A 24,421-nucleotide genomic window follows, 5' to 3' on the forward strand; every position below is an offset into this window, starting at 1 on the left:
CTGCTTGCTAAAACAAATGAAGGGAATACTTTGGGTTTGTTTCCAGTTTTCAGGCATGGTATTTCACAGAGTAGTTTGACTCGGCAGCAGGTGCCTGACAGCACTCCATGGTGATTTTTACCTTGCTGTAGGTGCCTTCTGAGCTTCTTATTGCTCTGAGGTTTTTTTGGCTCTGTCCTCTGTTGCCACAGCAGAAGCGGTCCTTGGGCCAGCCCTGTGCCTGCTGCTTCAGAGAGGCTTTCCTCTAACAATCTGCTGGCTGTGTGGGGCCAAGCAAGCGAAGGAGTGCTTTTTTTGCTCTGAGCTGAAATGCTGCTGCCCACATGGCTTATGCTGCCCTCTGGGCAGCCAGGGGGTGGGCCTGGGTGCTGGGGGAGCTTTGCTGGGGCCTGTGGCTGCTGTGGTGAGCCTCTCTGCTGGCTGCCAGCCTGTCCCCACAGCGATGCTGCGCTCTCCGGCGTCTCAGGGCCAAGCTCCCGCCATGTGGGGTTGCAGGGGGCGGAGTGTGACTGAGGGGGTTTGCTCCCCTCGCCGTTTTTCTCCCCGTCACCCTCCCGCCCTCATTCCCCCAGCTCCCTCCCCTCAGCCGCCGTTCCCGCCCCCGCCGCCCTCCCCTCAGGGGGCGCGCGCGCGGCACCCCTCCCCTGCCGGCAGGCGGCGCGCGCCCGCCCCCGCGCCTTCTGGAGCCTTCCGCCGCGCGTGCTCGGTGACGTCATCTCCGTGCGCCCGGGCGCCGCGGCCATGGCGCTCTTCTCCATCCACAGGTACCACCCGTCCCAGGCGCTGCCGGTCCCCGGCCCGGCCTCCCCCCCGCCACCCGGACTCGAGCGGAGGCGGCCGGGCCAGGGGGGAGGCCCGTGCCTGAGGAGGTTTGTGTTTGGGCTGTTTCAGGTATGGCGGGGAGGAGGAGGGGGCCGAGGCCGAGGCGGAGGAGCGGGCTCGGGTCCTGCTGGAGCGGCTGCGACAGCAGGCCAAGGCCCGGCAGCTGAAGAAGGAGCAGGAGGAGGCGCGGCCCGAGGGAGGGGAAGGGGATCTCCCCGGAGGAGCCAGCCCCGGGGGCGAACCCGGGGAGAGAGCAAGGAAGAGGAAGGGGGAGAGCGAAGAGCAGGCCGGTGCGCAGGGACAGAAGAAGGTAAAGAAGAAACAGCGGTCCGGCAGCTCTCTTGAAGAAGGAGCGGGTGCTGAGGAGGCAGCAGATGGCAGTACTCCATCGAAGAAGAAGAAAGAAAATAGAAGAAAATCGCGAGAGAAGACTGAAGCAGGTGAGGATAAACTGAGGCCGTGGGATTTGGGTTCATTGTGGTTGACAGCTCTCAGCAGAGGAGTAGACACAAGTTGCCCTTTGAGTAGCTTTCTGAATTTATCTGGTGGTAAACTTTGTTTTCCTCTGCTAAATACGTTCCCAAAATGATTCATTTTTTAGGGGAAAGCCCCATATTGAAAACTTTGAGGATCAGTTTAATGTAAGGGAAGGAGAGAAATATGTCATCTCAGTCTTCAGTTGCCTCCGTACCAATGAAGAAACATTTTGCCTTTGCACTTGGATTTAGGAAGACAGAAGAGCTTGCAAGTTGTTGCTTAAGTCCTATATTGTAAAATGTTCATGACATCCCTTTCCCGTAGCACATTCTGACCTGTAACTTTGTATTCCTGTTATTCAAATTCCAGATTCTGAAGAAGATATCAGCCAACAGGAAAACAGAAGCAACCTTAACAATAAGCCTTCTAAAAGGAAAAAGAGGGATGAGGAAACAGAGGGAGCTGAAACAAGGAAGACAGACAGCAGTGGAAGAGCTGAAGAAGACCAGAGCACAAAGGAGGAGCTGTCCTTAGCAGCCTCAGAGAAAGAGGCAAATCATCCACCCTCCAGTTTGATGGTTCTTGGAGACTACGACAGAAAGCCAGTGCAGAAGGTAACTAGCTTAACTGAACTTTGATGATAGTTAGGAAGGAATATGCATCTTACCGGCTTATTTTATGTGTGGCATTGCCTGTTTGACAGCAGGAACACTTTGTTATTCTCCTTTCCTGCACCTCAGGTTCAGCCCTTCTTACCGCAGTGGCTTGCTCAACCCAAACTAGTACAAAAACGTATCAAAGATAATCTAGTTCCAATCAGAGATGTCCCAGGAATTCATCCCAGGCTGTTGAAAAAGCTGCAAACGAATGGGATAGAGTCCTTTTTTCCAGGTATGTTGATAGTGCTTTTGTGTCTTCCTAAACTGAGTTATGTACCTGTTGCTGTATATTTCATGTACTCAGTGAAGTAAAATATAGAACAAAAACAAGTTTAATGCATCAAAGTGATCATACCTGCTTTAGCCCTTCTCTTTCAAAGCTTTATCTATTGTAGTTACTGAAGTTTGTTATCTAGTCATTTTTTTGTGGAGCATTTGCAGCTCCACAAAACAGGGTGACTTGAAGTAATAGTTCACAGCTGCCGAAAGAGGAAGGTCTTGCTTTTATCCTCCCATTTCCCTCCCTTATGCCAGGCATGTGCTTTAGTTCCTTACCTTCTACCATCTCTGCTTCCAGTCAGACCTCTTTGGGAACCTGTTTAACCATTAAAGTAGAAGAAAACTGTTCAAGCAAAAAAAGTTGTTGGTTTTCCATTATTGTACTGGTTTTGCAGACAAGTATAATAACATGTCAGCTCCTAAGTAAGTAAGAAGCACAGCTGGGTAAGGAGGGGAGAGAATGGAAGAAGGTGGGATTAAGTATAATAGCTCCTAAGTAAGTAAAAAGCACAGCTGGGTAAGGAGGGGAGAGAATGGAAGAAGGTGGGATCTCTGACCTTCAGCCAATTACTTGGTCCAGCTGAGTCTTGAGGTTTAGACTGTATCAGAGACTCATCAAGGTTACACTGGAAAGCCAGCTCGTGTCTTCTCTTTTTAAGGATGCTGTTACATAATGTTTTAACGTGAATGCTGTTGCTTATTTTGCTCTGGGAGATTTTAACAGGTTGCTGATAGCACCTTCTTGTGTTTTCTCATAAATCAGGTCCAGCTTATGGCACTTGATAATAGCTAAATCAAGCAGTGTCACGCTCTGTCTGGCAGAGATGGTGTCCTCTGAAGTCGTACGTTATATGCATCACTGAGTATGGTCATGTTGTCACAGAGCTAGATCCCCTGGCTGCTAAACCTCAGGGATAAACTGAAGTTGGGTGGTTTGTCAGGGATTCTCGTGGGGCAGGGAATGGAAAGAATTCATGGATGATAAATAAAGCTGTTGGGCGTACAAGGCTGTTTGTTTTGGTCCTCATGTACTATCTTGCAGCAAACTTGACTTACTCCAAAGCCTGTAGGAATTGTCTGGTTTGCCGTGAATGCTGTTGCTTATTTTGCTCTGGGAGATTTTAACAGGTTGCTGATAGCACCTTCTTGTGTTTTCTCATAAATCAGGTCCAGCTTATGGCACTTGCTAGTAGCTAAATCAAGCAGTGTCATGCTCTGTCTGGCAGAGATGGTGTCCTCTGAAGTTGTACATTATATGCATCACTGAGTATGGTCATGTTGTCACAGAGCTAGATCCCCTGGCTGCTAAACCTCGGGGATAAACTGAAGTTGGGTGGTTTGTCAGGGATTCTCGTGGGGCTGGGAATGGAAAGAATTCATGGATGATAAATAAAGCTGTTGCCTGTACAGGGCTGTTTGCTTTGGTCCTCATGTACTATCTTGCAGCAAACTTGACTTACTCCAAAGCCTGTAGGAATTGTCTGGTTTGCTCCTTGGCAGATAAGGCTGCGTTGTGAAGTTGCATATTCTGTGTTTATGTAAGAGCAGTTTGTGCTTCAAAGAAAGGATGCTTACAGACAAATATTCATAGGTTTTAAATCTGCCCAGTGCCATCCTAACATGAGAACAAGAAGACAGGTATGAGTTGAAAACAATGTTTTAACACAGTAACATCCTAGCTGAGCGCTAGAAATAGAATTCTTGGAGAGGGAAATCTCTGTTCAATGCTAAGCTCCTGTGAGTCAACAGGAAATAAGTTAAGCCAGAGAGTGTCTCTATTTTAGGTCTACAGCAACAGCAGCACAGGTGTGGAAACAGATTCATTGTATATAACTGCTCTTCTGGATACAGTGGTTTTAGCCAGTTAACTCTCTAGTTAATGTTTGTTTCTGTTTTTGTTCAGTTCAGGCAGAGGTGATTCCTGCTATTCTGCAGAGCGCATCCAATGGGTATTTGATGGGGCAGGGAGGATACCGCCCCAGAGACATCTGCGTCTCCGCACCTACCGGCAGTGGTAAAACCCTGTCTTTTGTCATACCCATAGTACAGGTGAGTTTACCCCCAGAGAAATATCTGTAGGGAAAATGCTGGGGTTTGCTTTTGTTAAAGCGAAACCTGAACTTAGAAGGAGGTTAAAAAGCCAAGGAATTTGTGGCTGAAAAGCAGCAGATTTTTAGCTCAGAGCTCTCTGAGGGAGCTGTATGAGTCCCCTTCGTGTCAGCATCCCACTCTTTTTCTCAGACAAGAGGCATAGCATTAGTAGTTGGGAGGGTGGAGGAGGAGTAAAATGGAAACATAAAACTCCACGAGGATGTCTCAAGCCCATCTCTTCTCACTAGGTTAGATTCCCATTGCTTTCAGGGACTCATTTGGCCTTTTTTTTTTCTTTTTCTCAGGTTCTACTACATCGAGTAGTTTGCCACGTTCGAGCTCTGGTTGTTCTGCCCACCAAAGAACTGGCCCAACAGGTATGTGGCTCTTTACCTTCTCTCTGGGCAGAAGTGGACAGAAGACAAAGGCCAGTGCAGTCAATACTTTGCTTGACTGTTCTGTGAAGCAGGCTGAAGATCTGGCAGGGGATTTGATGCTGTTAGCGTAAGGGAAAGTATTGTTTGAGCTGATTTCATTGTGGCTAACAAAGCCCATCTCTTTGCAGGTGAGTAAAGTGTTCAACATTTATACTGACGGGACAGGTCTGAAGGTCATTTTGATTACTGGCCAGAAATCTTTTGCAAAGGAGCAGGAGATGCTTGTACAGAAAAAGTAGGTGAAAAGGTCTTTTGATAAGATATATAGAGATTGTAAGCTATTTAATCTCAGTAAGCAGAGGTCAAAATGTAGACGTGTATCACACCTTCATGCAATAATGATTTTGGATAGTGGGTTTACATGGTAGACACTGGTTGTTCTGTCTTTGTCAAAGTGCCTCCCGCTACCCCTTTTTTATGATTGTTACATTTTACTGTATTTTTTTTTGCCAGCTGAGTAGAATCCAAACATTTACCATATACCCACAGGTACAAATAATTGTTATGGAATTTTGCTGCAACTAAGCTTTTTTTAAGAGCAATAAAGAATGATGTTTTTTGTTTAAAAGAGGATTTAGTGTCCATCACTGCTGTTGCATGCTTTCCAAGTAAAGTATGTATTTGAATTATATTACTTGTCAGCTACGTGAAAAGTAGGAAAATCAGAAGGTCTGCTGCCAAGGATCTCTGTTACATGCTTTATGGTGTAGGGAAAAACTTGCTGATGGGCTGCTTGTTGTTTCAGAGTGACGGGCTACTGCAGCCTGGCTGATATTATTGTGGCGACACCAGGGCGGCTCACAGATCACATCAACCAGACCCCGGGGTTCAGCCTGACACAGCTTCGCTTCCTGGTGAGTCAATTCCACAGGTCTCCCATCTTAGTTCAGTGTTGGTTACAGCTGTAATTCCTGCCTTGTTCTCGCACAGTACATAAATGCATCTCTGTTGGAACTGTTGTATGGGCCTCATCTATACTCTAGATTGCTCAGGCAGTGGTCTCAAGATGAGATGTTTTACTCCAACTCATGACACCAAAGCATCCACCCACTTCCCCCTCTCTCTTAGCCTCTTGCAAACACAGACTAAAGCCTTGTTGATCAAGGTTGGTAAATTATCAGTGTGTAGCAGCTTCCACTGTATGGGAGTCTGTGCAGAGACATAGCTGCAGTCTTATTGAGTATATGGAGATTTTTATTTCTTCTTTGGAGGTGTGGTTTGGATTTATATGCAGATGAGTTTCAATGCAGTTTGAGTGTCAGGCTGGCTACTGAGCCACTGAAGCAAAAGCAAAATTCAGTTTTGGGGTAGAAATTTCTGCTTTTATTTAATAATGATAATATTGGAAAATAAAAGCTGCCTAATGTGAAACAATATTTAACAAGTAGTGTTTTTCGTCCCTCTGAATTCAGATTGTAGATGAAGCTGACCGTATGATCGATGATATGCACCAGAACTGTCTGAACCAAATTGTCAAAGCTGCATTCCAAGTGGAAAATTACACTGGCTCCAACGTGCTTTTTCAGAGGACCAAACCAGGGCCTTTAACAGCAGCCAGGCAAGTTGCCAAATGCATTTCTTTGAACTGGTAGCACAGACACCGATGCCACTGTCCTGCTTCACAGTACCCCCTCACGGGCACTCCCAAAGCCTGCTTACTCTGGGAAACGTCTACTGAAGTAAGGCAGCTTCTTTTTCAAAGCTTGAAAAAGCAGGCAGTGAACAGCTGATAGTAGAGGATGTCTTTTAGAGTGAAGCCCAAGTATTACATTATTCTTGCTTCCTTAATGAGACGAAAGGAGCATCAAAAAAATACACAAATATTGCAAGTCTGTGATTCATTTGCACAGTAGCTATAGCAATGCCCTCTGGCAAGCTGAGTAATGGGTTTAAAGGAAAACTCTTGGAATTATGTATCTGCAGCTGCTGTTTTCATACAGCATGGTAGAGATGTGCCAGAAACTGAGATCAGCAACCAAAGAAGGAAGCGACTAGAATGAGGACATGGGTAACCAGGATGCCAGGGTATGTGCAGGGGCCATGGATATGGGTTGTGCAGTTGATTGAGAGCGCTGATCAGTTCCATCGGTGAACTCCACCATAAAACAAGTGTGGAAAAGAACCCACGGAAAAGGCCCAGGGCAGGAAAGGAGCATCAAAAAGAGTTAATTGCTTTCCTCATAACATTGTCTGAAAACACTTGTGGAGGATCTCCTCTGCCCCATCCTCAAAGCTCGGTTTCCGTGTGCTATTTATTTCAGCTCCTGCTGTCCTCAGATACCCTTACAGAAACTGCTGTTTTCAGCCACGCTCACTCAGGACCCGGAGAAGCTGCAGCAGCTGGACTTATTCCAGCCTCGCCTCTTCACATCTGTCTATTCTGAGAAAAAAACACTCGGAGATGGAGCAGAGACTGAAGATGCTGAGAAATACACACTCCCCGAGGGGCTATCGGTATGACATTTAATTCTTTTAAACAAATCTTCAAGTATAATTTATTCAGCTGTGTAGTCATGTTTCTACCCTATAAACAATTATGTCTTCGCTATGATTCTTTGCATTACAAAGGTGCTGGGAGACAGTGGCTTTGGGAGCATTTATGATCCAGAGAGCTCTACCTTTGTGCATTTGTTTTCTCATTACGTAGTGTTAATTTGAAAAAGAATGGATTTATTTATTATTTTTTTAATTATACTTTCTTCATGCAGAATTAAGTTTACAGGCAATGGGGAGTAGAGATAAGGAGCGATACTAATGTAGTGGCACTTAATCAACTGTCCATCTCAAAGCATGTTGTACAAATATGTGTAACATGCATTTCAAAGCATGTAGATACAGGTCAGCCTGTTGACAAGAAGGCAGCACATGCTGTTACTTGCTCTGGAGAACATTAGAACAGCACAGGTCTCCTGTCTCCACCTTGTGTTTTCTTCTCCCAGCCTGTGACTGTGACTTGTTCTAAAGGGGGTGGCATTGTGGGGTCTGGTTTTGCTGCTATTAGTTGCAAAGCATGCAAGCCTAGGTAGGTTATGGAAACGTAGTGGGCTTCAGAGAAGACAGCCATGGCAAGAAGTAATCAAGAAGTAATTTTTGTCTCTGAACTTCTTCCCTGTTGACTGCAGCAATGTTATGTGCCTTGTGACCTGAATTCCAAGCCTTTGCTCCTCTTGCATTTCATGCTGATGATGAAATTTACCCGTGTGTTGTGCTTTACCAACTCCAGGGAAGCTTCTCACAGGTGAATATATTAATGAGATCACTGTAGTAGGTATCTGTCAAGTAATGTTACAGAGGTCATGAAGTGACTGTTTCTATCCTGTTTACTTACAGATTGTTCTTGCTGGTTCAAGCCTTTGGTGGAGTCACTGTGGCTGAATTTTCTTCTCGGTTATCTCCAAATGAGAGACAGAGAACCATAAAGGAATTTGAACAAGGAAAAATACAACTGTAAGCATCTTCAATGAGTTTCCTGCATGTCTTCCAACACAGGCTATTTCCAGTGTGAAAAGCTAGGTAGAACCAAGAACACAGTTAAATGAGGTCCTCTGTAAAACCCTGTGCAGGAACCAACTTACAGAATGGGTGTGAGGCTTGGACTTGTGACTTTTGAATGTTTACCCTGCACGTAACTTGGCCTGTTCTAATCTGGCTGTAATCTGAATTTCTGTGTGTTACTTTATAACAAGCAGTAAATGTAATTGCTTGTTCATACAGTTGCCCAAAACACATAGAGGTCTAAAAATCTTAATGTGTGTGCCTGCGGTCTGGCGCTTAGTGAAATAAAAAGGGTGTTGGTGCTAGAACTGTATGTTATTAGCACTTCCTACCAAAGAAATCCTTGATCAGACTGGCAAACAGATCTGCTTCTGTCCGTGTGTGTGATTTGCTTTGTGGTTTTGATAGCTGTATGGGATTGCCTCTCTGGAATGTCTCTGAGAGGAAGGTAAATACTTACTTTCTGGATTTGGTTTTTATCCAAACCCTTCGTTTACATTCATCCTTGACTAGTGGAATTTCATACCTCGTTGTCTGCTTCCAGTGCCTTTGGAATGTTCAGATAGCTTACAGGTTTGTAACTCCAATGTGATGGGAGCTATCTGGCTTAACGTCCCGTGCTTGGACAACCTGGAAACACCCAGTAACTTTTCATGCACAATAGTAGGTGACAAACTTGTAGCGATGCTTGGAGGTCCGTGGGCAGTTAGTAATGCTAGTGACAATAAGGAGTGACTTACAATGCTGCTGTCGTGCTCAGAGGTCAGAGGCTGGTTGCCCAGATTGAACAGAGGTTAGCAAAACTTATTCTGCTTGTGTGTGTACTGCAAGAGATGTTCTGCCCAGATAGAACAGAGGTTAGCAAAACTTGTGCCGTGTTCACTTGTTCTGCTTGTGTGTGTACTGCAAGAGATGTTATGTGAAAGTGACTGTATATGCATTTAAACCCAGGTTAATCAGCACAGATGCCACTGCCCGAGGGATTGACATTAAAGGAGTGAACTATGTGATAAACTATGATGCACCTCAGTTCATCAGGACGTATATTCACCGGTAAGACAGTCAGGAGCAAAAGGAAGATGTTTGAGCTTGGTTTACTGTGAAACGTTTAGCAAAGGTGACATGAACTTAAAAAGAATTTTTAGCTTTGGATTTTTTGTCTACCTTAATATGCAAATAGCTTTCTAATCAAAATTAAGCCTGAGTAATGCAGTACTGAAACAAAGAACTAGCACCCTATTAGAGAAAATGTACTTTACAGGAGCTAGAAATACTGTCCCGGGCAGCACTAAGTACTGGGTTTCTAGACATTCAGAATACTGCCGTGGCTCAGCAGCTGTGAACGAGCCCTGGAAAAGCTCATCCTTTGTAACATATGACTAGTCCTAGTGTGCTGACCTCGAAAAACTCAGAATCAGACTTTCTTAAAGCTGGAGAATTTCAGAATCAGACTTTTGGAGCTGATAATGGCAGTGACCACGTGGCTAAACTGACTTGACGCTACTTTTTCCGTTTTCAGCGTTGGAAGAACAGCTCGTGCAGGAGAAGTGGGTGTTGCTTTCAGCTTGGTCCTTAGAATCCAGGTATGTCGTTGGTGTGGGATTCATTTGATAAGGATGGGGCATAAGGAAGGTAAGGGTCATACTACTTCCCACCTTTTCCAGTCAGCTGAGCTTTGTACTTGGAAATTGCAATTATATCCTGAACCAGACAGCACATTCCAAAATGTGTGCATTTTTCTAGCTGAGAGGCAGTGGGGTGTCTCATCTGCTGTCTCTGTTCTGTCACGCAGGAGCGTCGGTTTCTGCGGATGTTGAAGGATGCTGGCATCCAAGATGTGAAGAAGCACCCGGTGAAAGGCAACTCATTAAAGCCGTTGGTGCAGCGATATGAGGAAGCTCTGTCTAAACTTGAGAAGACAGTCAAGGTAATTGAAATGGGAAAGAAACGAAAGTTAAACTAAAACTTGCACAGTTTATTGCACCTCGTGACTAGCAGAAATACTAATGTCTGGGATCCTTTTCTTTAACTGAGATATTTCCATTTCAGTGTGAAGGGAGCATTTTTAGGTGCATCATTATGAAATACTCAGAAAGGGTTGGGAGGGGAGAAAGAGGTTTTCTGTTAAAAGAAAGGTAGGCAGTGTCCCTGGAGGCATTTAGAAGGTGTGTAGATGTGGTGCTTAGGGACATGTTTTAGTGATGCACTTGGCAGTGTTGGGTTTACAGTTGGACTCGATCTTAGGAGTCTTTTCCAACCTAAACGATTCTATGATTTGTGGTGTTTCCCTTTCTATTCTCCCTTTCTCTTTACCTCTGGGACTTTGGCAGCTACCCAGAGGAAGGCAAACAAAATGCAGAAATTAAACTTTTTGTCATTACAGAGTTTTAAGACTAATTTACAGCCATGCTGACTAGAAGCTGGGTATTCCAGGCCAGGAAAGTATTTTCTGCAGGTGCTCTTTTATACACCAGTGGGAAGGTTGAGAGCTTTCAGATGAAGGCCAGGTAGCATTTAACTTTGCTAGGGTAGACTAGGGTTTCATAATAGGCTTTCTGTGCTGTATGATTTGGGCAAGTGTTCTGTCTAATTGGAGGACTCCTGATAAACATCTGTCCTAGAAAAAATGATTTTGAGTTGCAGACTAGCAGTGTTTGAAAACTGGGGCAGAAAGGATTATTAAATTGTCGCATTGCTCCCCAAAGTCCTTTCTGTGTGACTCTGAGACAGGGACATCTTCAGTCACCTTTTCAACTTTAATTTTGAACAGATCGAGCGAGCACAGAAACGAGCCTGAATGAACGGAAGCTGAGGAGGTCGTGTTTTGTGGCACTGAAGCTGCTGAGGTCATGGAGTACGATAACAGCAGCACGGTAACAATGAGACATGGTCACTGAATGGTTGGCTCCTCGACCTTATCGTAGCCAAAGTCAGCTCTTACAGGCCTTGTTCCCCTTTCAAGGACAGTGCAAACAGAATTCAGTTACTGGTTTGAAAAAAACCAACAAAACCACTAAGATACAGTTGCCTTGAAGAGGATTTTGCATCATACCCTACTGGTATATATATACCTACTGGTATATATAAAGCTATACTGGTATATATATACCTACTGGTATATATAAAGCTACCACCAGTGAAGAGAAGAGCTGTTGCAGAGCTCTTGAGCATGGGCCTGATGGAACTGCTGGTCTCCTCTGAACTCGGACAACTAATGGTTCTGTTACTGCACAAACAGCTGCATCTGCAAATGCATATACAGTGGAATCATGCTGTAAGCTGAAGTGATGGCAACTTTTAAATAAATACTATATATATTTTTAAAACAGTGTCTAATAAAGATTCCTGGGTACAGGAATGGAGATAATGTTGAAAGGATTTTTTGCTTCCTTGGTCTTAATCCTTTCTTGTCATTTTCTGACCTACACTCTTTTCTTCCAACATTCAGTACCAGTGGTAGCAGCAGGTATTATTAAGTGCTAACTTGGTGTTAATGAAGACTAAATGTCTGCTGTGTAATATGAATATACTGGAGTCTGCTAGTGTGACTGGGAAGCCATAAATCTGTATTTGACACATGCCAGTGATATTTTTAGCTGCCTGTAGCAGAAGGCTTAGAGCTCCCACGTAGCTGGAGACTGTTCACTACCCTCCAAGACCTTCAGCAGGAACTGTCCCAGCTATATTTTACTGTTTTGTATAAAACAAAATCTACACCAGCATTAGCTGTGCGTTATTGGAGCAAAACGAAGGGCTGGGAATGTTGGAGGGATGAGTGTCAGGAGCGGTGGTTGCATCTTGTAAAGCTAGAAGCAACATGGGGTGGTTTTATACCAGTGAAGTAGCACTACAGTGTGACTACTCTCTTTCTCTGGAGCAGTTTTTGGGCTGGTGTCAGGGTAGGAGAAGTCTTCTCAGGCAAGAGGAAGAGGTGTGAGCTCCTATGAGTAATGCAAGGGAAGGCTGAGTGACCTGGGTGTGCTTAGCCTGGAGAAGAGATGATGGAGAGGGGATCTCATCAGTGCTTATCAATAGCTAAAGGATGGATGGGCAAGAGGATGGGGCCAGACTTTTTCAGTGGTGCCTGGTGAAAGGACAAGGGGCAATGGGCAGAATAACACAGGAAATTCCATCCGAACATGAAAAACTTTACTTTGGGGGTGAGGAAGCACTGGAACAGGCTGCCCATAGAGCCTGTGGAGTCTCCTTCACTGGAGATACTGAGAACTCACCTGGACACAATCCTGACCATTCTGCTCCAGGTGAACCTGTTCTGTCAGGGGGTTGGACTAGATGATCTCTGAAGGTCCATTCCAACCCCTACCATTCTGTGATTCACCTCATGTGAAGCTACATCCCATCAGCCTAGCTTGGTTTTCCTTATCATTAAGTTATTAAGGGCAGTTATTAAGACAAGCTCGAGTTCCAACATGAGGTGGCAGAGCCTGGGCTGAACATTGTCCTGGAAAACCACCACCGTCCCCTGTCCTTTGACACCACCCCGGGGTCGGGGCGCTCCTGCTCTTCGCGAGGGTGTCCGTGGGGCGAAGCTTTTACCGGGGGGACGAGCCGGGGCGGGGCGGGGGGGCTGCTCTCCGCCCCCGGGGACGGGCCCGGTGCCGCTCCTCCCGGGACGACGGGACGGGAGGGGACCGGAGGAGACAGGCGGCGGCAGGATGGGGCTGGAGCTGTACCTGGACCTGCTCTCGCAGCCCTGCCGGGCGCTCTACATCTTCGCCCGGAGCAACAACATCCCCTTCGAGTTCAAGCGGGTGGAGCTGATGAAGGGTGAGCGGGGCCGGGGGATGGCGGGTTTTTTTGGGGGGGGTGTCGTTCCTCCGCCGTCCCCGGGTGAGCCCAGCTGCTCCCCCCTCTGCCGTCCCCAGCCCCGCGGCGACCCCCGGCTCCTCTCGCCCCTCCCGGCCAAACCACTTGTCACCCCCCGCCCCACGGCTGGGACCGGGTTGCTCAATCGTCCCCATCGGCGCCAGAGGGTGGGGTGGCCCCGCCAGCTGCAGAGGGCTCTGATGTCAAGACGAAAACAGGACCAAATTCTCTACAGAAACTCTTAAATTTTAAGTAATAAGCTCCTCTACAGCAAATGCGACTGCAAAGGTTTGTGATAATCTCTCACGTTGGCCCTACTTCAGCAGAAAATGGGTTTCTCTGAAAAAAAAAAAAAAAGGACCACTTTTCTGAGAAGTGCTCAGGATGTGCTAGATCTGGGGCTATACCCCATTTAAAAGGGAAACAAAAAGAAACAGAGATGGGACGTTCATGGCCGAGCGAGGGCAACTCAAATTTAACTTCCTCAGAAAACTGCGCTTCAGTAAGCAGCAGCGGTTGCTGCAGAGCAGCTTTTCTCCCCCTTTTAGCAGGGGTAAACAGCCCCTTGGGAAGGATCCTGGTGCCCAGAGCCCGCTGATTTCCCTCCACATATAGGTGGTAAGACAGCCAGCCACCCCTTTGGGGGTTCATCGGGTCCAGCTGTTTGTGGTGAGGTTATTTTGAAGGTTGGGGAGAGGATTGTGAAGGCAGTGGAGTGAAGCAGCACAGCCACAGGGGATCTGCACGCTGAGAAGTGAAGAAGGGAAGGTGGTTTACTGTGTATTAAAGCCACACAATACTTGGTAGGAGCTTGCCCAAGAGGTTATCGTGTGTTTTCACCAAAGGATGTCCAAAGATCTGTCTCTTCTTTCTCTGTAACCCAAGCTGGTAAAAGCTGCCCTTCCACCTTTTGCAGCGCTCTGCTGGGTTTGAGATTAGGGTAATGTATCGGGCATAAAAACACCTCGGTAAGTAATGCTTAAAAACAATGAAAGATGAGAGGGCTCTTGGGGCTGAAATACCTCGGTAAGTAATGCTTAAAAACAATGAAAGATGAGAGGGCTCTTGGGGCTGAAATTGGTGAAGGAATAAAAGAGGCTCCAGCCTGTAACTCAGTCGTGTTGTGGTTTAGTCTCTGGGTGTGTTAGTCTCTGTGGCTGTGTGTTGAGAGTACCTTACTGCAGCTTTCTTCCGACTTGCCTCAGTTCCCCTGCACACTGTGGCTGTGTGTTGATAGTACCTTACTGCAGCTTTCTTCCGACTTGCCTCAGTATAAAAAAAAATTGCTATTGTTTGTAGCTGGGGGCAGGCTCATCTTGTGTCCTTCCCCTTATTTCCCAATAAATAAACTGTCGTGGTGAGACATCCGTGCAAAGGAGGGGAGACTGGCAGGCAAGCAATAAGAGTGTCAAGGAGAATGGAACAAATGAAATACAGGTTTTGGGAAACTGAGAGGAAGGAAGGTTAATTAAATCACAGTTTCCCAGTGATCTGTGCCCCAGGGCATCAGCATTTGCTTTTGGTCAGCGGATTTAAGATGAGTAATTTGGCTTAGGGGAATGCTAGAGGCGCGTCCCATACCTGCAGCGTGTGCTCCCCTCCTGTGCCATAGGGAAGTGCTCCGGGTACCTGCAGCTGCATCAGCTCAGCATCCAGCTGCTCGGCCCCCAAATGCACACTCACTTGGGAATACAGTCCAAGGAGCCATCACTGCATGGTCTGTAAGGACCAGGTGAGGAAATACATACTCAGATCTGAGCTGGGGGCTTAAATGTGTGCCCTCAGAAAAGCTCTTGGGCCTCCGGTGAGATAGGTCTCAAGGAAATGGGTGGAAAGAGTAAGAACAGACAGAAATCACACCACACTCCAGGGACACCAGAGGACCCGGAATCTGCACACCACGTGTAGGAAATCCCAATGTCTTTTTTAAAGGGAGTGGGGGAGACGGGCTGTGAGCCAAGTGGCAGGGGCGTAGTCACAAATCTGGTTTGCCAAGTACTGGGAAAACTTAAGCCATTTCCAGAGCATCTCCTCCAACACAGAGATTCTTGGGTGACTCACACAGCAGGACATGGCATGGGGTTAGACATGAGAGAAACCTGAATACAGAGGGACACACATGTGACTGAAGCCAGGGGCTGGAAAAGGCCAGCATGAAAAGTCTCGTAAAACAAGGCTCCTGGGACTGGTTTCAAACATAATGGAGCACACTGAGACCTCAGGTGAACAAAAGCATCTTCTCCTGTCATGTTCACTCTGCCTACCTTTCAGGGAGATGCTGAGAGGTAGCTTAAAAGCAAATTCAAATCCATTTTGAATTGCTCTGATAAAGGATATGCAAAACCCACATAAAGAGCTGATTGAAAGATATTCAATGAAGTATCCATGGTTTTATATGGAATCACAAAAACCTATTTTCATCTGAGGATTAAAAAGAGAGCTGAATATAAATTATACTATCTTCTAGGAAAAAAAAAAAAAAAAAACACCACCAAAAACCACACAACTATAATCAAACAAAAAAAACCCCAAACACCTTACTTTCTCACTGTCGTTGTGGTTCATGTTTCTGATACCAAGATCTCTTTCCTCCAAGGAGGTCGTTGTTCATTCTGGGTTTGTACAGGACAGATACCTCCAGGCACAAGCTTAGAGTTGACAGAGCCCTGACTTGACAATGGTATGAAAGGACTCTTAACTGTTCTGACCTTTGCTGAGAGGTTGTTCTGGTATGCAGGCAACATGCAAGTAAGCTGACAGGATAGGGCAAACCCCATATTCACCCTGCAGCGCTTTTTGATGACTTATAAATTACACAAGACTGTATTTGTGCAATCAAAATGAGGAACTTGAGGCCAGGTGGTCCCCACAGCCTCCTCAGGTGTTTGCAGACAGATCCTGAGCATCACTGCCGAGCAGAACTTCTCATTTCCCTCCTCAGGGCAGCACAGGACAGAGGAATTCCAGAAGGTGAACGTCCTGATGAAGGTGCCCGCCCTAAAGGATGGTTCCTTCACCTTAGCGGAGAGGTGAGGCTCAAATCCACTCCAACCCCTGCTGCAGTATTGTTTACCCTAATGCTTGGATTCTGCCCATGCACTGTTTGGTCTCTACTGGGACTCAAGCTCAGGCAGTTGTTTGCCTCCTTCCTGGTCTGTTCCACTTGTACATAAAATAAACCCATGTCTCAAGAGAATCTTTCTCACATAAGCAACTCAGACAGCATTGATTGTGGAAAAATCTGTGAGCTAGCTTGCCTGTAGGCCATGTTTCTATGCCAAACTACCTGTCTGTGTGTCCTGCTGCTCTCTGCCTTCAGCTGGGGGCTGCAGTTCAGTGCCGTAAATCTGACGCAAGGCACTCTCCGTTGGATTGCCAGGCAATACAAAGCTCAGATTTGGGATAAACTTATTCTGTGGCTCATATCTGCTCAAAAATGTTGATGGGGTAACCACACCAGCAGGCCACATCTGTCTCGCTGGGCTGATGGATCAGATCCACAACCAGCTGCTCAGGCCAGCACAAACTCCGTCACATCTCTGGCAGTTGTGTCTCCCGCACTTCTGCCTGACTCAGGTCAGCATTGCTGCTGATCCAGCAGTGCAGAATTTGGGGGAAAAAGAAAGGATGAGGTGCTTTATTCTCAGCTCACCGGTCTGCCTTGCTCTCTGGGCAGCATCGCAATCCTCCTGTACCTGGCCCGGAAATTCAAGACTCCTGATCACTGGTACCCATCCGACCTGCAGAAAAGGGCCAGGGTTGATGAGTACCTGTCATGGCAGCACATCAACATTCGTGGGAAGGGGAGCAAGCTGTTCTTAACCAAGGTAAGACCATTATATACTAAATACCAGGTGCTAAGAGCTGTGAGTGCAACAGCCCAGGCAGTACCTCTTGTGTACAGGGCCTTTCTAAGCAAACGCACAAGCCAGGTGACAGACAGGACAAAACTAGATCTGGAATTGACTTGGCTGCTCAGCCAAACCTAACTGAAGTAGCCCAAATACTTCATGCTGTATCCACAGCTGTGTGCACACGCTGAGATCCAGAGCAAATTCGTCTTGGGTGAACAGCCAGGCACAGCTCACTGCCTTCTGCCCAGCTTCATGGAAAGAACCATCCTCTCAGTGGAAAACAAAATGCAGTTGTTTGCAGATGATGCAGCCTTCCCTTGAGAGGAGACTCTTGTGGTGAAATTTCAGATTTTCTAGGGAGGAGACAAGGACAGGCAGGAATTAATGAGTGACATTAATGTTAATCTGCCAAAGCAGATTAGCAGTACCACTCATTCACATGTGTGGAGAGATCCTTAGAAGGTGGCAGTGGGAGGGTGTGGACTAAGTTTGGAGGGAAAAATGTAAAAAGCAACTTGTTTCTTCTCCCTGCCAGGTACTGCTGCCTCTCCTCACAGGCCAGCCATTTTCTCCAAAGAAACTGGAAAGTGTTACTGAAGAGCTGAACGTTGTCCTGAAGCAGTTTGAGGAGAAGTTCTTGCAGGACAAGCCCTTCATTGCAGGCAGTGAGGTCTCCCTGGCAGACCTTGTAGCACTGGTGGAGCTCATGCAGGTGAGCATCCACTGCTGGGTATGTAAGCTGGTTTGTGGGCAGGCCAGGCCAAGGTGTGGCTTCTGCACCAGCACCTCTTTAATGGCAGATCTTTCTCCATGCGGTTAACTCTTTAGTGGAGTTAAATCTTGTTCCTTTTTGACTTTGACCGTAATTGAGTTTGCTAGGGAACATCCCCTCTACTCAGCACTGGTGAGGCCACATAATTGAGTTTGCTAGGGTCTCTGTACTGGTGAGGCCACAACTGGAATACTGTGTCCAGTTCTGGGCTCCCCAGTTCAAGACAGACAGGGAACTGCTGGAAAGAGTCCAGCATAGGGCAACAAAGATGATTAAGGGATTGGAGCATCTCCCTTATGAGGAAAGGCTGAGACAGCTGGGACTCTTTAGCCTGGAGAAGAGAAGGCTGAGGGGAGACCTTGTTAATGCTTATAAGTATCTGAAGGGTAGGTTGAGGGAGGATGGAGCCGGACTTTTTTCAGTGGTTCCCAGTGACAGGACGAGGAGCAACAGGCACAAGCTGGAACACAGGAAGTTCAACTCAAATATGAGGAAGAACTTCTTTATGGTGAGGGTGACAGAGCCCAGAAACAGGCTGCCCAGGGAGGGTGTGGAGTCCCCTTCTCTGGAGATTTTCAAGACCTGCCTGGATGCAGTCCTGAGTTAATGTGCTCTAGGCAATCCTGTTTTGGCAGGAGATTTGGACTAGATGATCTCTAGAAGGTCCCTTCCAACTCCAACAATTCCGTGATCTACTTTGAGACAGTTCTCTCTATAGAAGTACAGACAAAATTCCTCCAAAAAACAATAAACTACAAACTAGGCAGAGAAAGTAGAGATATTTGGAAGAGATGTTTTGGTGTGTATGGACCTCTGTGCTCTGCATTAGGCAGTTCCTGGTTTAGCCCTGGCAGCGCTCTTCCGCTGCACGTCCCAGGGGATGGCAGCTGCTGAGGATGACAACACTTGTTTCATACTAGCTAAGAACCAGAGACGATCTCCATCTAACGTGACAGCTCTCTGCTGCCTTGAGCCAAAAGCAAAGCTGTTCTTCAGTCCAGTCCCATCACTGGCAAATGTGGTGTTTGACTCACTCCTGGGTTCTCTCTCTCTCTCTCTCTCTCTCTGCAGCCTGTAGGTGCTGGCTACAACCTCTTTGAGGAGAGGCCCAAGTTAGCAGAGTGGCGAAACCGGGTGGAAGAAGCGGTGGGGAAGCAGCTCTTCCAGGAAGCCCATGAAGGGATTTTGAACATCCAGACTTTGACCGCTGATAAGATTGCACCTGAACTGCTGGAGCATTTCAAGCACCAGCTCCTAAAGCAAGCCAGCCAGAATTAGGGGGTTATAGTCTAATTAAATGGACTTGTTCAGGCTTTTTGTAGTATTTCAGCATTTCTTCTAAAAATGATACGGAGACGCCATTCCGCAAAATGTACTTCAAACACAGCCTTTCTGCAATTTATAAGGGAAGAAAACTACATTTTAAACAGACTGCAATGAGGTGCTTTCCCCTCTTGTCCACTACAGGTAGGTGAGCTGTAGCCCTATAGGATTTTCTATCTTTCTTCTCCACCACTGGATCTGCTTGAGGACAGAGGTGATTGGGTAGGAGCTAGGGCCAGTCGGAACAGCCCCTTCCATCCCTGTTTTGAGTTTCCCAGGTCACAGCACTATAGAGAAGCAAAGGTTTCCTGAGGGTATGGCAGAGCAGATCTGTCTGAAACATGGAAAAAAATCACTGAAAATGGCTTTCACTTTGCAACAAGCTCAGCTGGAAGATTTTTGCTCTTTAGTGAAGAGACAGGACAGGACCCAGCCCTTGGTGGGGACCCTGCCAGGGCTCTCTTGGAGCACCTGGCCACTAGAGGCTGCTGCGTCACCTGTGGGAGCAAAGGGACACAGTACCTAGGAGCAGGGGGCTGTGCAGGTACCCAAGGGAGGCTTCCAGCTTCTGGGAAGATGAGGTTAGTCCCATGAATAAAGATCCTCAGCTGCAGACTCATACCATACTTTACAAAGAACAGCCTGCAGCGCTGAGAAAAGCTGCTTTTGTAGGTGAAGCTGTGGCCAACCACAGGGTGTCCCTCTGCAAACCATAGCGGTGCTCTTGTCCTTTCCCCAGAGCAGCTCTGTCAGTTCCGTGGAAGCTGTGCAAGCCAGGCTCTTTCCAGTGAGGAGTGCTGTCCTGGCTGGGCCAGCACTGGTGGCAGAGGGAGCTGTGATGGCCAGGTCCGGGGTGACCGGAGTATGAAGTGTATGAGCTGAGTAATGCCTCAAATATGGTTAATGTTCCACTACTCCTCTGTCACATGAGATCTTCCAGTAAAGTTAATGGTTACACTTGCCACATGTTGTAGCTCTGTTTGGATTTATAATCAGGATTTGGAAGGAAGCGGCCACTGATTCATCCTCCACACCTGTGCAACATCCTTCACAACCTCCTGTCTGTGTCCCTTTGTACCCCTCCTGCCTTCCTGTCCTCTCCTGTCCCTGTGACCTTCCACTTCCAGGTGTGAGCCATTAGGAGGGTTCCAGTTTGCAGAACTGGCTTTTCCTTCCTTGTTAAGCTCTGGTTGTATCTGGAAGTCCGTTTGTCTGTGCTGGCTGGTTACACCATTCACAGAGATTGCTGCACAGTACACTGGGTGTGAGATGTCAGTGAGCTTAACACAAGTCATTACAGTGTTTGGAAAACCAGTCTTGCACATCCTTTCACCTGGAAATACTGGTTTTGGGGATTGAGCCAGTTGACTCTTCCGTGTTTGTTTCCTGAGTAAACCTGCCCCATAGTGCAAAGGGGCACCATGAACCACAGCTTGCAACGCACATCCCTCAGGGCTAGGCTGAAGCAGCCAAGCAGGCTGGTCCTTTTTACTTTCCATTCTTTCAACCTGCAGGAAACCCTAAATATCAGCAGTGAAAAAACAGAATTTGCCCCAAAACTCTTTCAGTTTCAGTGCTGGCACAGGTGGAGGTATTTGTCTTCTTACCCAATTTTTTATTGCTAAGTTTGTTGAGGAGATCCTACTGCACTCCAGCCAGCAGCTTTCTTCTTGCCCTGAGAGTGCCTGCATGGTTGATGTCTGAGCAGCAACCCCTGCAGCTTGCCTGCAGTGCTAAGCTTAAAGAAAATGGCCTGTTTACGCTGCACCACCAACCACTTCCTTCCCTCTGTAACCTGCAGCTTACCACAGCCACCAGCTGGGCTTCTGCATGCCGCTGGAATAAAACAGGTCCTTCTTTGCTACCCCACCGTAGCTGCCCAACCTCGCTGCACACTCATTACCACGTTTCTACTTTGACAAACTTCCAGATTCCTGACCCCCAACTTCTCCCTTTTTTGTAGAGCGCAAACCTCCAACTACCAGCACAATAAATTCCTCACGCAGCTTCTGTTCAAGTAGAAGCAGAGCAGAGAAACCGCCAAAACCAAGACTGTAATCTGTAGAGTGCTAATCTGGACAGGCCTCAAACGGGGCTGGGTAGCAAAACCCTGCTTGATACACATCTCCCTGCAGAGATCTCAAGGTAGGGCTGCTGTGCACGCAAAATGCTGTGCTCATTGCGTGAGCCAAAGCAAATAAAGTGTCTTGGTTTTTTTTTTCCTTCTTATTTACCATACTTGCAGCACAAGAGCTTCTTGTAAGAGAGTCTTGAGCCAATTTTCTGCTTGTTTGAATAAGGCACAAGTTCCTTAAGCATCACCCATTGTGTGCTCTTGCAAGGATGGCTGCCTTCAAAAACGAGTCAGAACTATGTTCAGAGCTGTGTTCTGGTGCTCCTCTGCTGGCAGCGTCGCAAAGGATAAACACACAGCTTGGCTACCCTCTCTCTCCAGCACGGTCGTGGTGACAAGAAAAGATTTTAAATTGTTTTCCCCACAGTCTTCTCTGCTCTAAGCTCATCTGAACTGTAGGTTCATTCTCCCAGTGAAGCTGTGGGTGGAATGACTGGTGGTATTTTGGGCCCTTCTACACATGCAGGACAAAGCACCTCCCCAGAGTAACCCCTTGGATGGCAACAGAGTTGTACAACAGATAAATCTGCCTCGCTTGTTTTTTCGCTTTAAATCAGGGAGATAAGACATCTCGTCCTTGTACTTTGTTTTTTGCTGTCCCTCCACCTCCCCCATTTTGTTAATTTGTGTCATTTGATCTTGGCTGGCTCCAGCTCCGAGATTCAAAGCCCCAGGAGCTACCTGCCAAAACCCAACAGGTTGTGCAAGAGTTTTGCTCGCCTCAGTGCAAGGTCTGTTCACTATCCACTCCCCTTCACCCAAACATGGAGAGGGGTTACACCTCCAGTGACAGTTTCATGTGCTGTTCTGGTTCAATTTCCTCAATTTTTGCCAGGGGCTATGTGGAAATAGGTGAGAGCCTGTGATTTCTAGAGTAAAATGACGCTGGGATACACAAAATAGGAGGAATGTTTAAAAAACAGATACACATCCTGAGACTTTTCTAAACGATTTCTGCAAAACTTACTGCGTTTTTTCTATTTTGTTCCTGTTTCCAAAAAGCTCATAGACAAAGTATGGAAGAAAAACAGCCTTTGAGGTGATGGACCCAAATGAAAATACAGTGGTAGAAGCCCTAGCCTAGACCCAGGAATAATACGGTCAAATGCCATCTAACACAGCCAGACAGAAATATCTTTGGTTGTGTGGGCTGTGCAGTGCAGGCAGCAAATTGAAGAAAACCTTAAGGAAGGAACCTTTCCAGGAGGCACATGAAAAGGTCTTTGAAGTCCAGATAGGGCTAATGGATCAATTGAACCATAAATAAAGCAGCAAAGCGAACCCACACTGCTAATCTTGCTACCCACTGCTGAGATCAATGAACAATTCTTGGTGTTACCTCAGAGTAGGGACACGCAAACCATTTTGAAGCACAAAGAGTTCTCAGGCTGTGAGAACCTGTGCAGAGCCACATTCACGCTCCTTTCCCCCACTCCCTCAGCACTTAAGATTCCTTTGCACTAAAGTAGTTTGACATGACCTCAAGCACCTGCCACAATACTCTACGAACCTTCATCTCCAGCATGTTGGTGCTTTGTGCAGGCACTCTAGAGGGTAACCTATACAGCAGGGGAGCTGAAGTCTCTGTGTACACAGCCCCTCTCCCTATTCTGACTGAGAAACTGAAAAAAAATCTTATTGTGCAGTTCTAAATCTGAAAAATTACTCTGAAAATAGGTGCGTTGTGCAGCGAACTTGATACTTCATGTTGAGATGCAGCTTGTTCAGCAGATGCTGGCAGACTGACCAGTCTAACAATAATCCCCATTCCTAACAAGTTCTCAGAGCTGAAGTCTTGGCAAAGTGGTATAATATGAAGCACCTGAAAGTGTTCCAGTTTGTAATTTATCTAGTCAATGAGCTGCCGACCCAGCATCCAAACCTTTTCACCACCCTTTGTCACGATTCTTTCACAAGTAAAAGAGCAACTGATCTCCAGTTCCCTCTCCCTGCAGTTCCTGTGGCTCTTTCTAAGGATTTGTGTGTGACATACAAGCTCTCTGGCACAGCACTGATAAAAAGGTGTCAGCTGAGCCGAGGTGGGTTTGACTGGGGGTGACTTTGCTCTGAGTGGTTCAGCCGCTTTATCTTCCAGAGTCCCAGGAGTCCCTGTGCTCAGCCATGTCACCTTCCCCAAATCACACAGCTGTGAAACGCTGTGGGCTCCGTGCAAGGGCTTGGATTCCCTCTGAGCTCCTTTAGTTCTCCTCCGCTTGCGTGGAAATCTGAAATGACAAATACCGGGGAGAAAGGGAAGTCATTTGACTGCGAGTACGCAGAGGTAATGGCCCACAGAGAAGTCCTCCATGCTTCACTGCCACTCAGGGCGTCACCTCGCAGCACTGGGCAGACTACTCGACCAAAGAACCACCTTCTGCACCGAAAACCATACCGAGATCCAGCACTGCAAGACTAACGCTGGCTTAGAGATGTCCCACGAGGGCGTGACACATCCTTGCAGGGACGCGATACAAAAACCAGCGTTTACCTTGTGAAAGTGATGGTGGGACACTGTGGGAGAGCGGGCTCCCGAGCCCCTGCCGTGTCAGCCACGGCTGTGTATGGGACCCCCAATGCGGAGAGGGTTTAAGTATGTGTGGAAATGGGTCCCTCAGAGAAATTACGCCCCATCTGGGTCGAGGCTCCCATGCCGGCTGACGGTGGGATCGCACCCACCTCAAGGTGGTGGCGCCTGTAGACGAGGCCCAGGCTACCCAGCGAGACGCGGGTTCCAATTTTATTTTAGTTGTGTGTTCTTTTGTTGTTTTGTTTTGGTTTGGTTTTTGTGTGGTTGGACTCGATGATCTCGGAGGTCCCTTCAAACCACTAAGATTCTGTGATTCTGTGACAGCCCCTCAGTGCTTAGTGACAACCTCTCTTTTGAGGCTGGTGTACCTTACCGTTATTTATTAATTACCATCACTCACACCTTATCTTCTTTTCCTGAGGCAGGCCTACAGGCACAGTGCCAGCCCCAGCACGGCCAGGGCTGCCAACCCTTTGTGGGATGGGGAACCCTGACACCCCCCCCCCGGCTTCTCCCGTGCCCCGCAGCCCCTGCACTTTCCCGTCTGGACCCCGCAGGAGATTTTAGCCCTGAGACACCCCCCGTGAAGGTGCGGAGCCCGCTACCCGCACGGCCCCCGCCTGCACCGGGGGAGACCGGAGCCCCGCGCAGCCGCCGCCACCTCCCCTCAGGGCCGCCACCTCCCCTCAGGGCCGCCACCGCCCCTCAGGGCCGCCGCCGCCGC

General features: G+C 47.3%; 3 protein-coding genes across 3 annotated transcripts in view; all 3 read left to right on the plus strand.

The window, feature by feature from the left end:
- Window positions 1–730: 730 nt before the first annotated feature.
- DDX51 (DEAD (Asp-Glu-Ala-Asp) box polypeptide 51) lies at window positions 731–11,638 on the plus strand. Its single transcript, XM_014965449.1, has 16 exons — window positions 731–764; window positions 892–1,262; window positions 1,669–1,913; window positions 2,040–2,190; window positions 4,141–4,286; window positions 4,634–4,705; window positions 4,894–5,000; window positions 5,511–5,619; window positions 6,178–6,323; window positions 7,027–7,219; window positions 7,888–8,003; window positions 8,096–8,212; window positions 9,212–9,313; window positions 9,780–9,843; window positions 10,053–10,187; window positions 11,031–11,638. Exons 1-16 carry the CDS (start codon window positions 742–744, stop codon window positions 11,055–11,057), a joined length of 2,124 nt encoding a protein of 707 aa, XP_014820935.1. The 5' UTR covers window positions 731–741; the 3' UTR covers window positions 11,058–11,638.
- Window positions 11,639–12,877: 1,239 nt separating this feature from the next.
- On the plus strand, window positions 12,878–19,998 carry LOC106901713 (glutathione S-transferase theta-1-like). The gene is made up of 5 exons (XM_014964628.1): window positions 12,878–13,048; window positions 16,029–16,116; window positions 16,764–16,914; window positions 17,477–17,653; window positions 18,785–19,998. The coding sequence occupies exons 1-5, from the start codon at window positions 12,937–12,939 to the stop codon at window positions 18,989–18,991; spliced, it is 735 nt and encodes a 244-aa protein (XP_014820114.1). The 5' UTR covers window positions 12,878–12,936; the 3' UTR covers window positions 18,992–19,998.
- Window positions 19,999–23,400: 3,402 nt separating this feature from the next.
- Window positions 23,401–24,421, plus strand: part of LOC106899322 (glutathione S-transferase theta-1-like) — an 11,737-nt gene continuing 10,716 nt past the window's right edge. Inside the window, exon 1 of the mRNA XM_014961112.1 lies at window positions 23,401–23,451. Coding sequence (XP_014816598.1) covers window positions 23,401–23,451 — 51 coding nt within the window. The remainder of the gene's footprint in view (window positions 23,452–24,421) is intronic.

The sequence above is a fragment of the Calidris pugnax genome, unplaced genomic scaffold, assembly GCF_001431845.1.
Source record: "Calidris pugnax isolate Ruff unplaced genomic scaffold, ASM143184v1 scaffold32, whole genome shotgun sequence".
In the NCBI taxonomy this organism is placed as follows: Eukaryota; Metazoa; Chordata; class Aves; order Charadriiformes; family Scolopacidae; genus Calidris; species Calidris pugnax.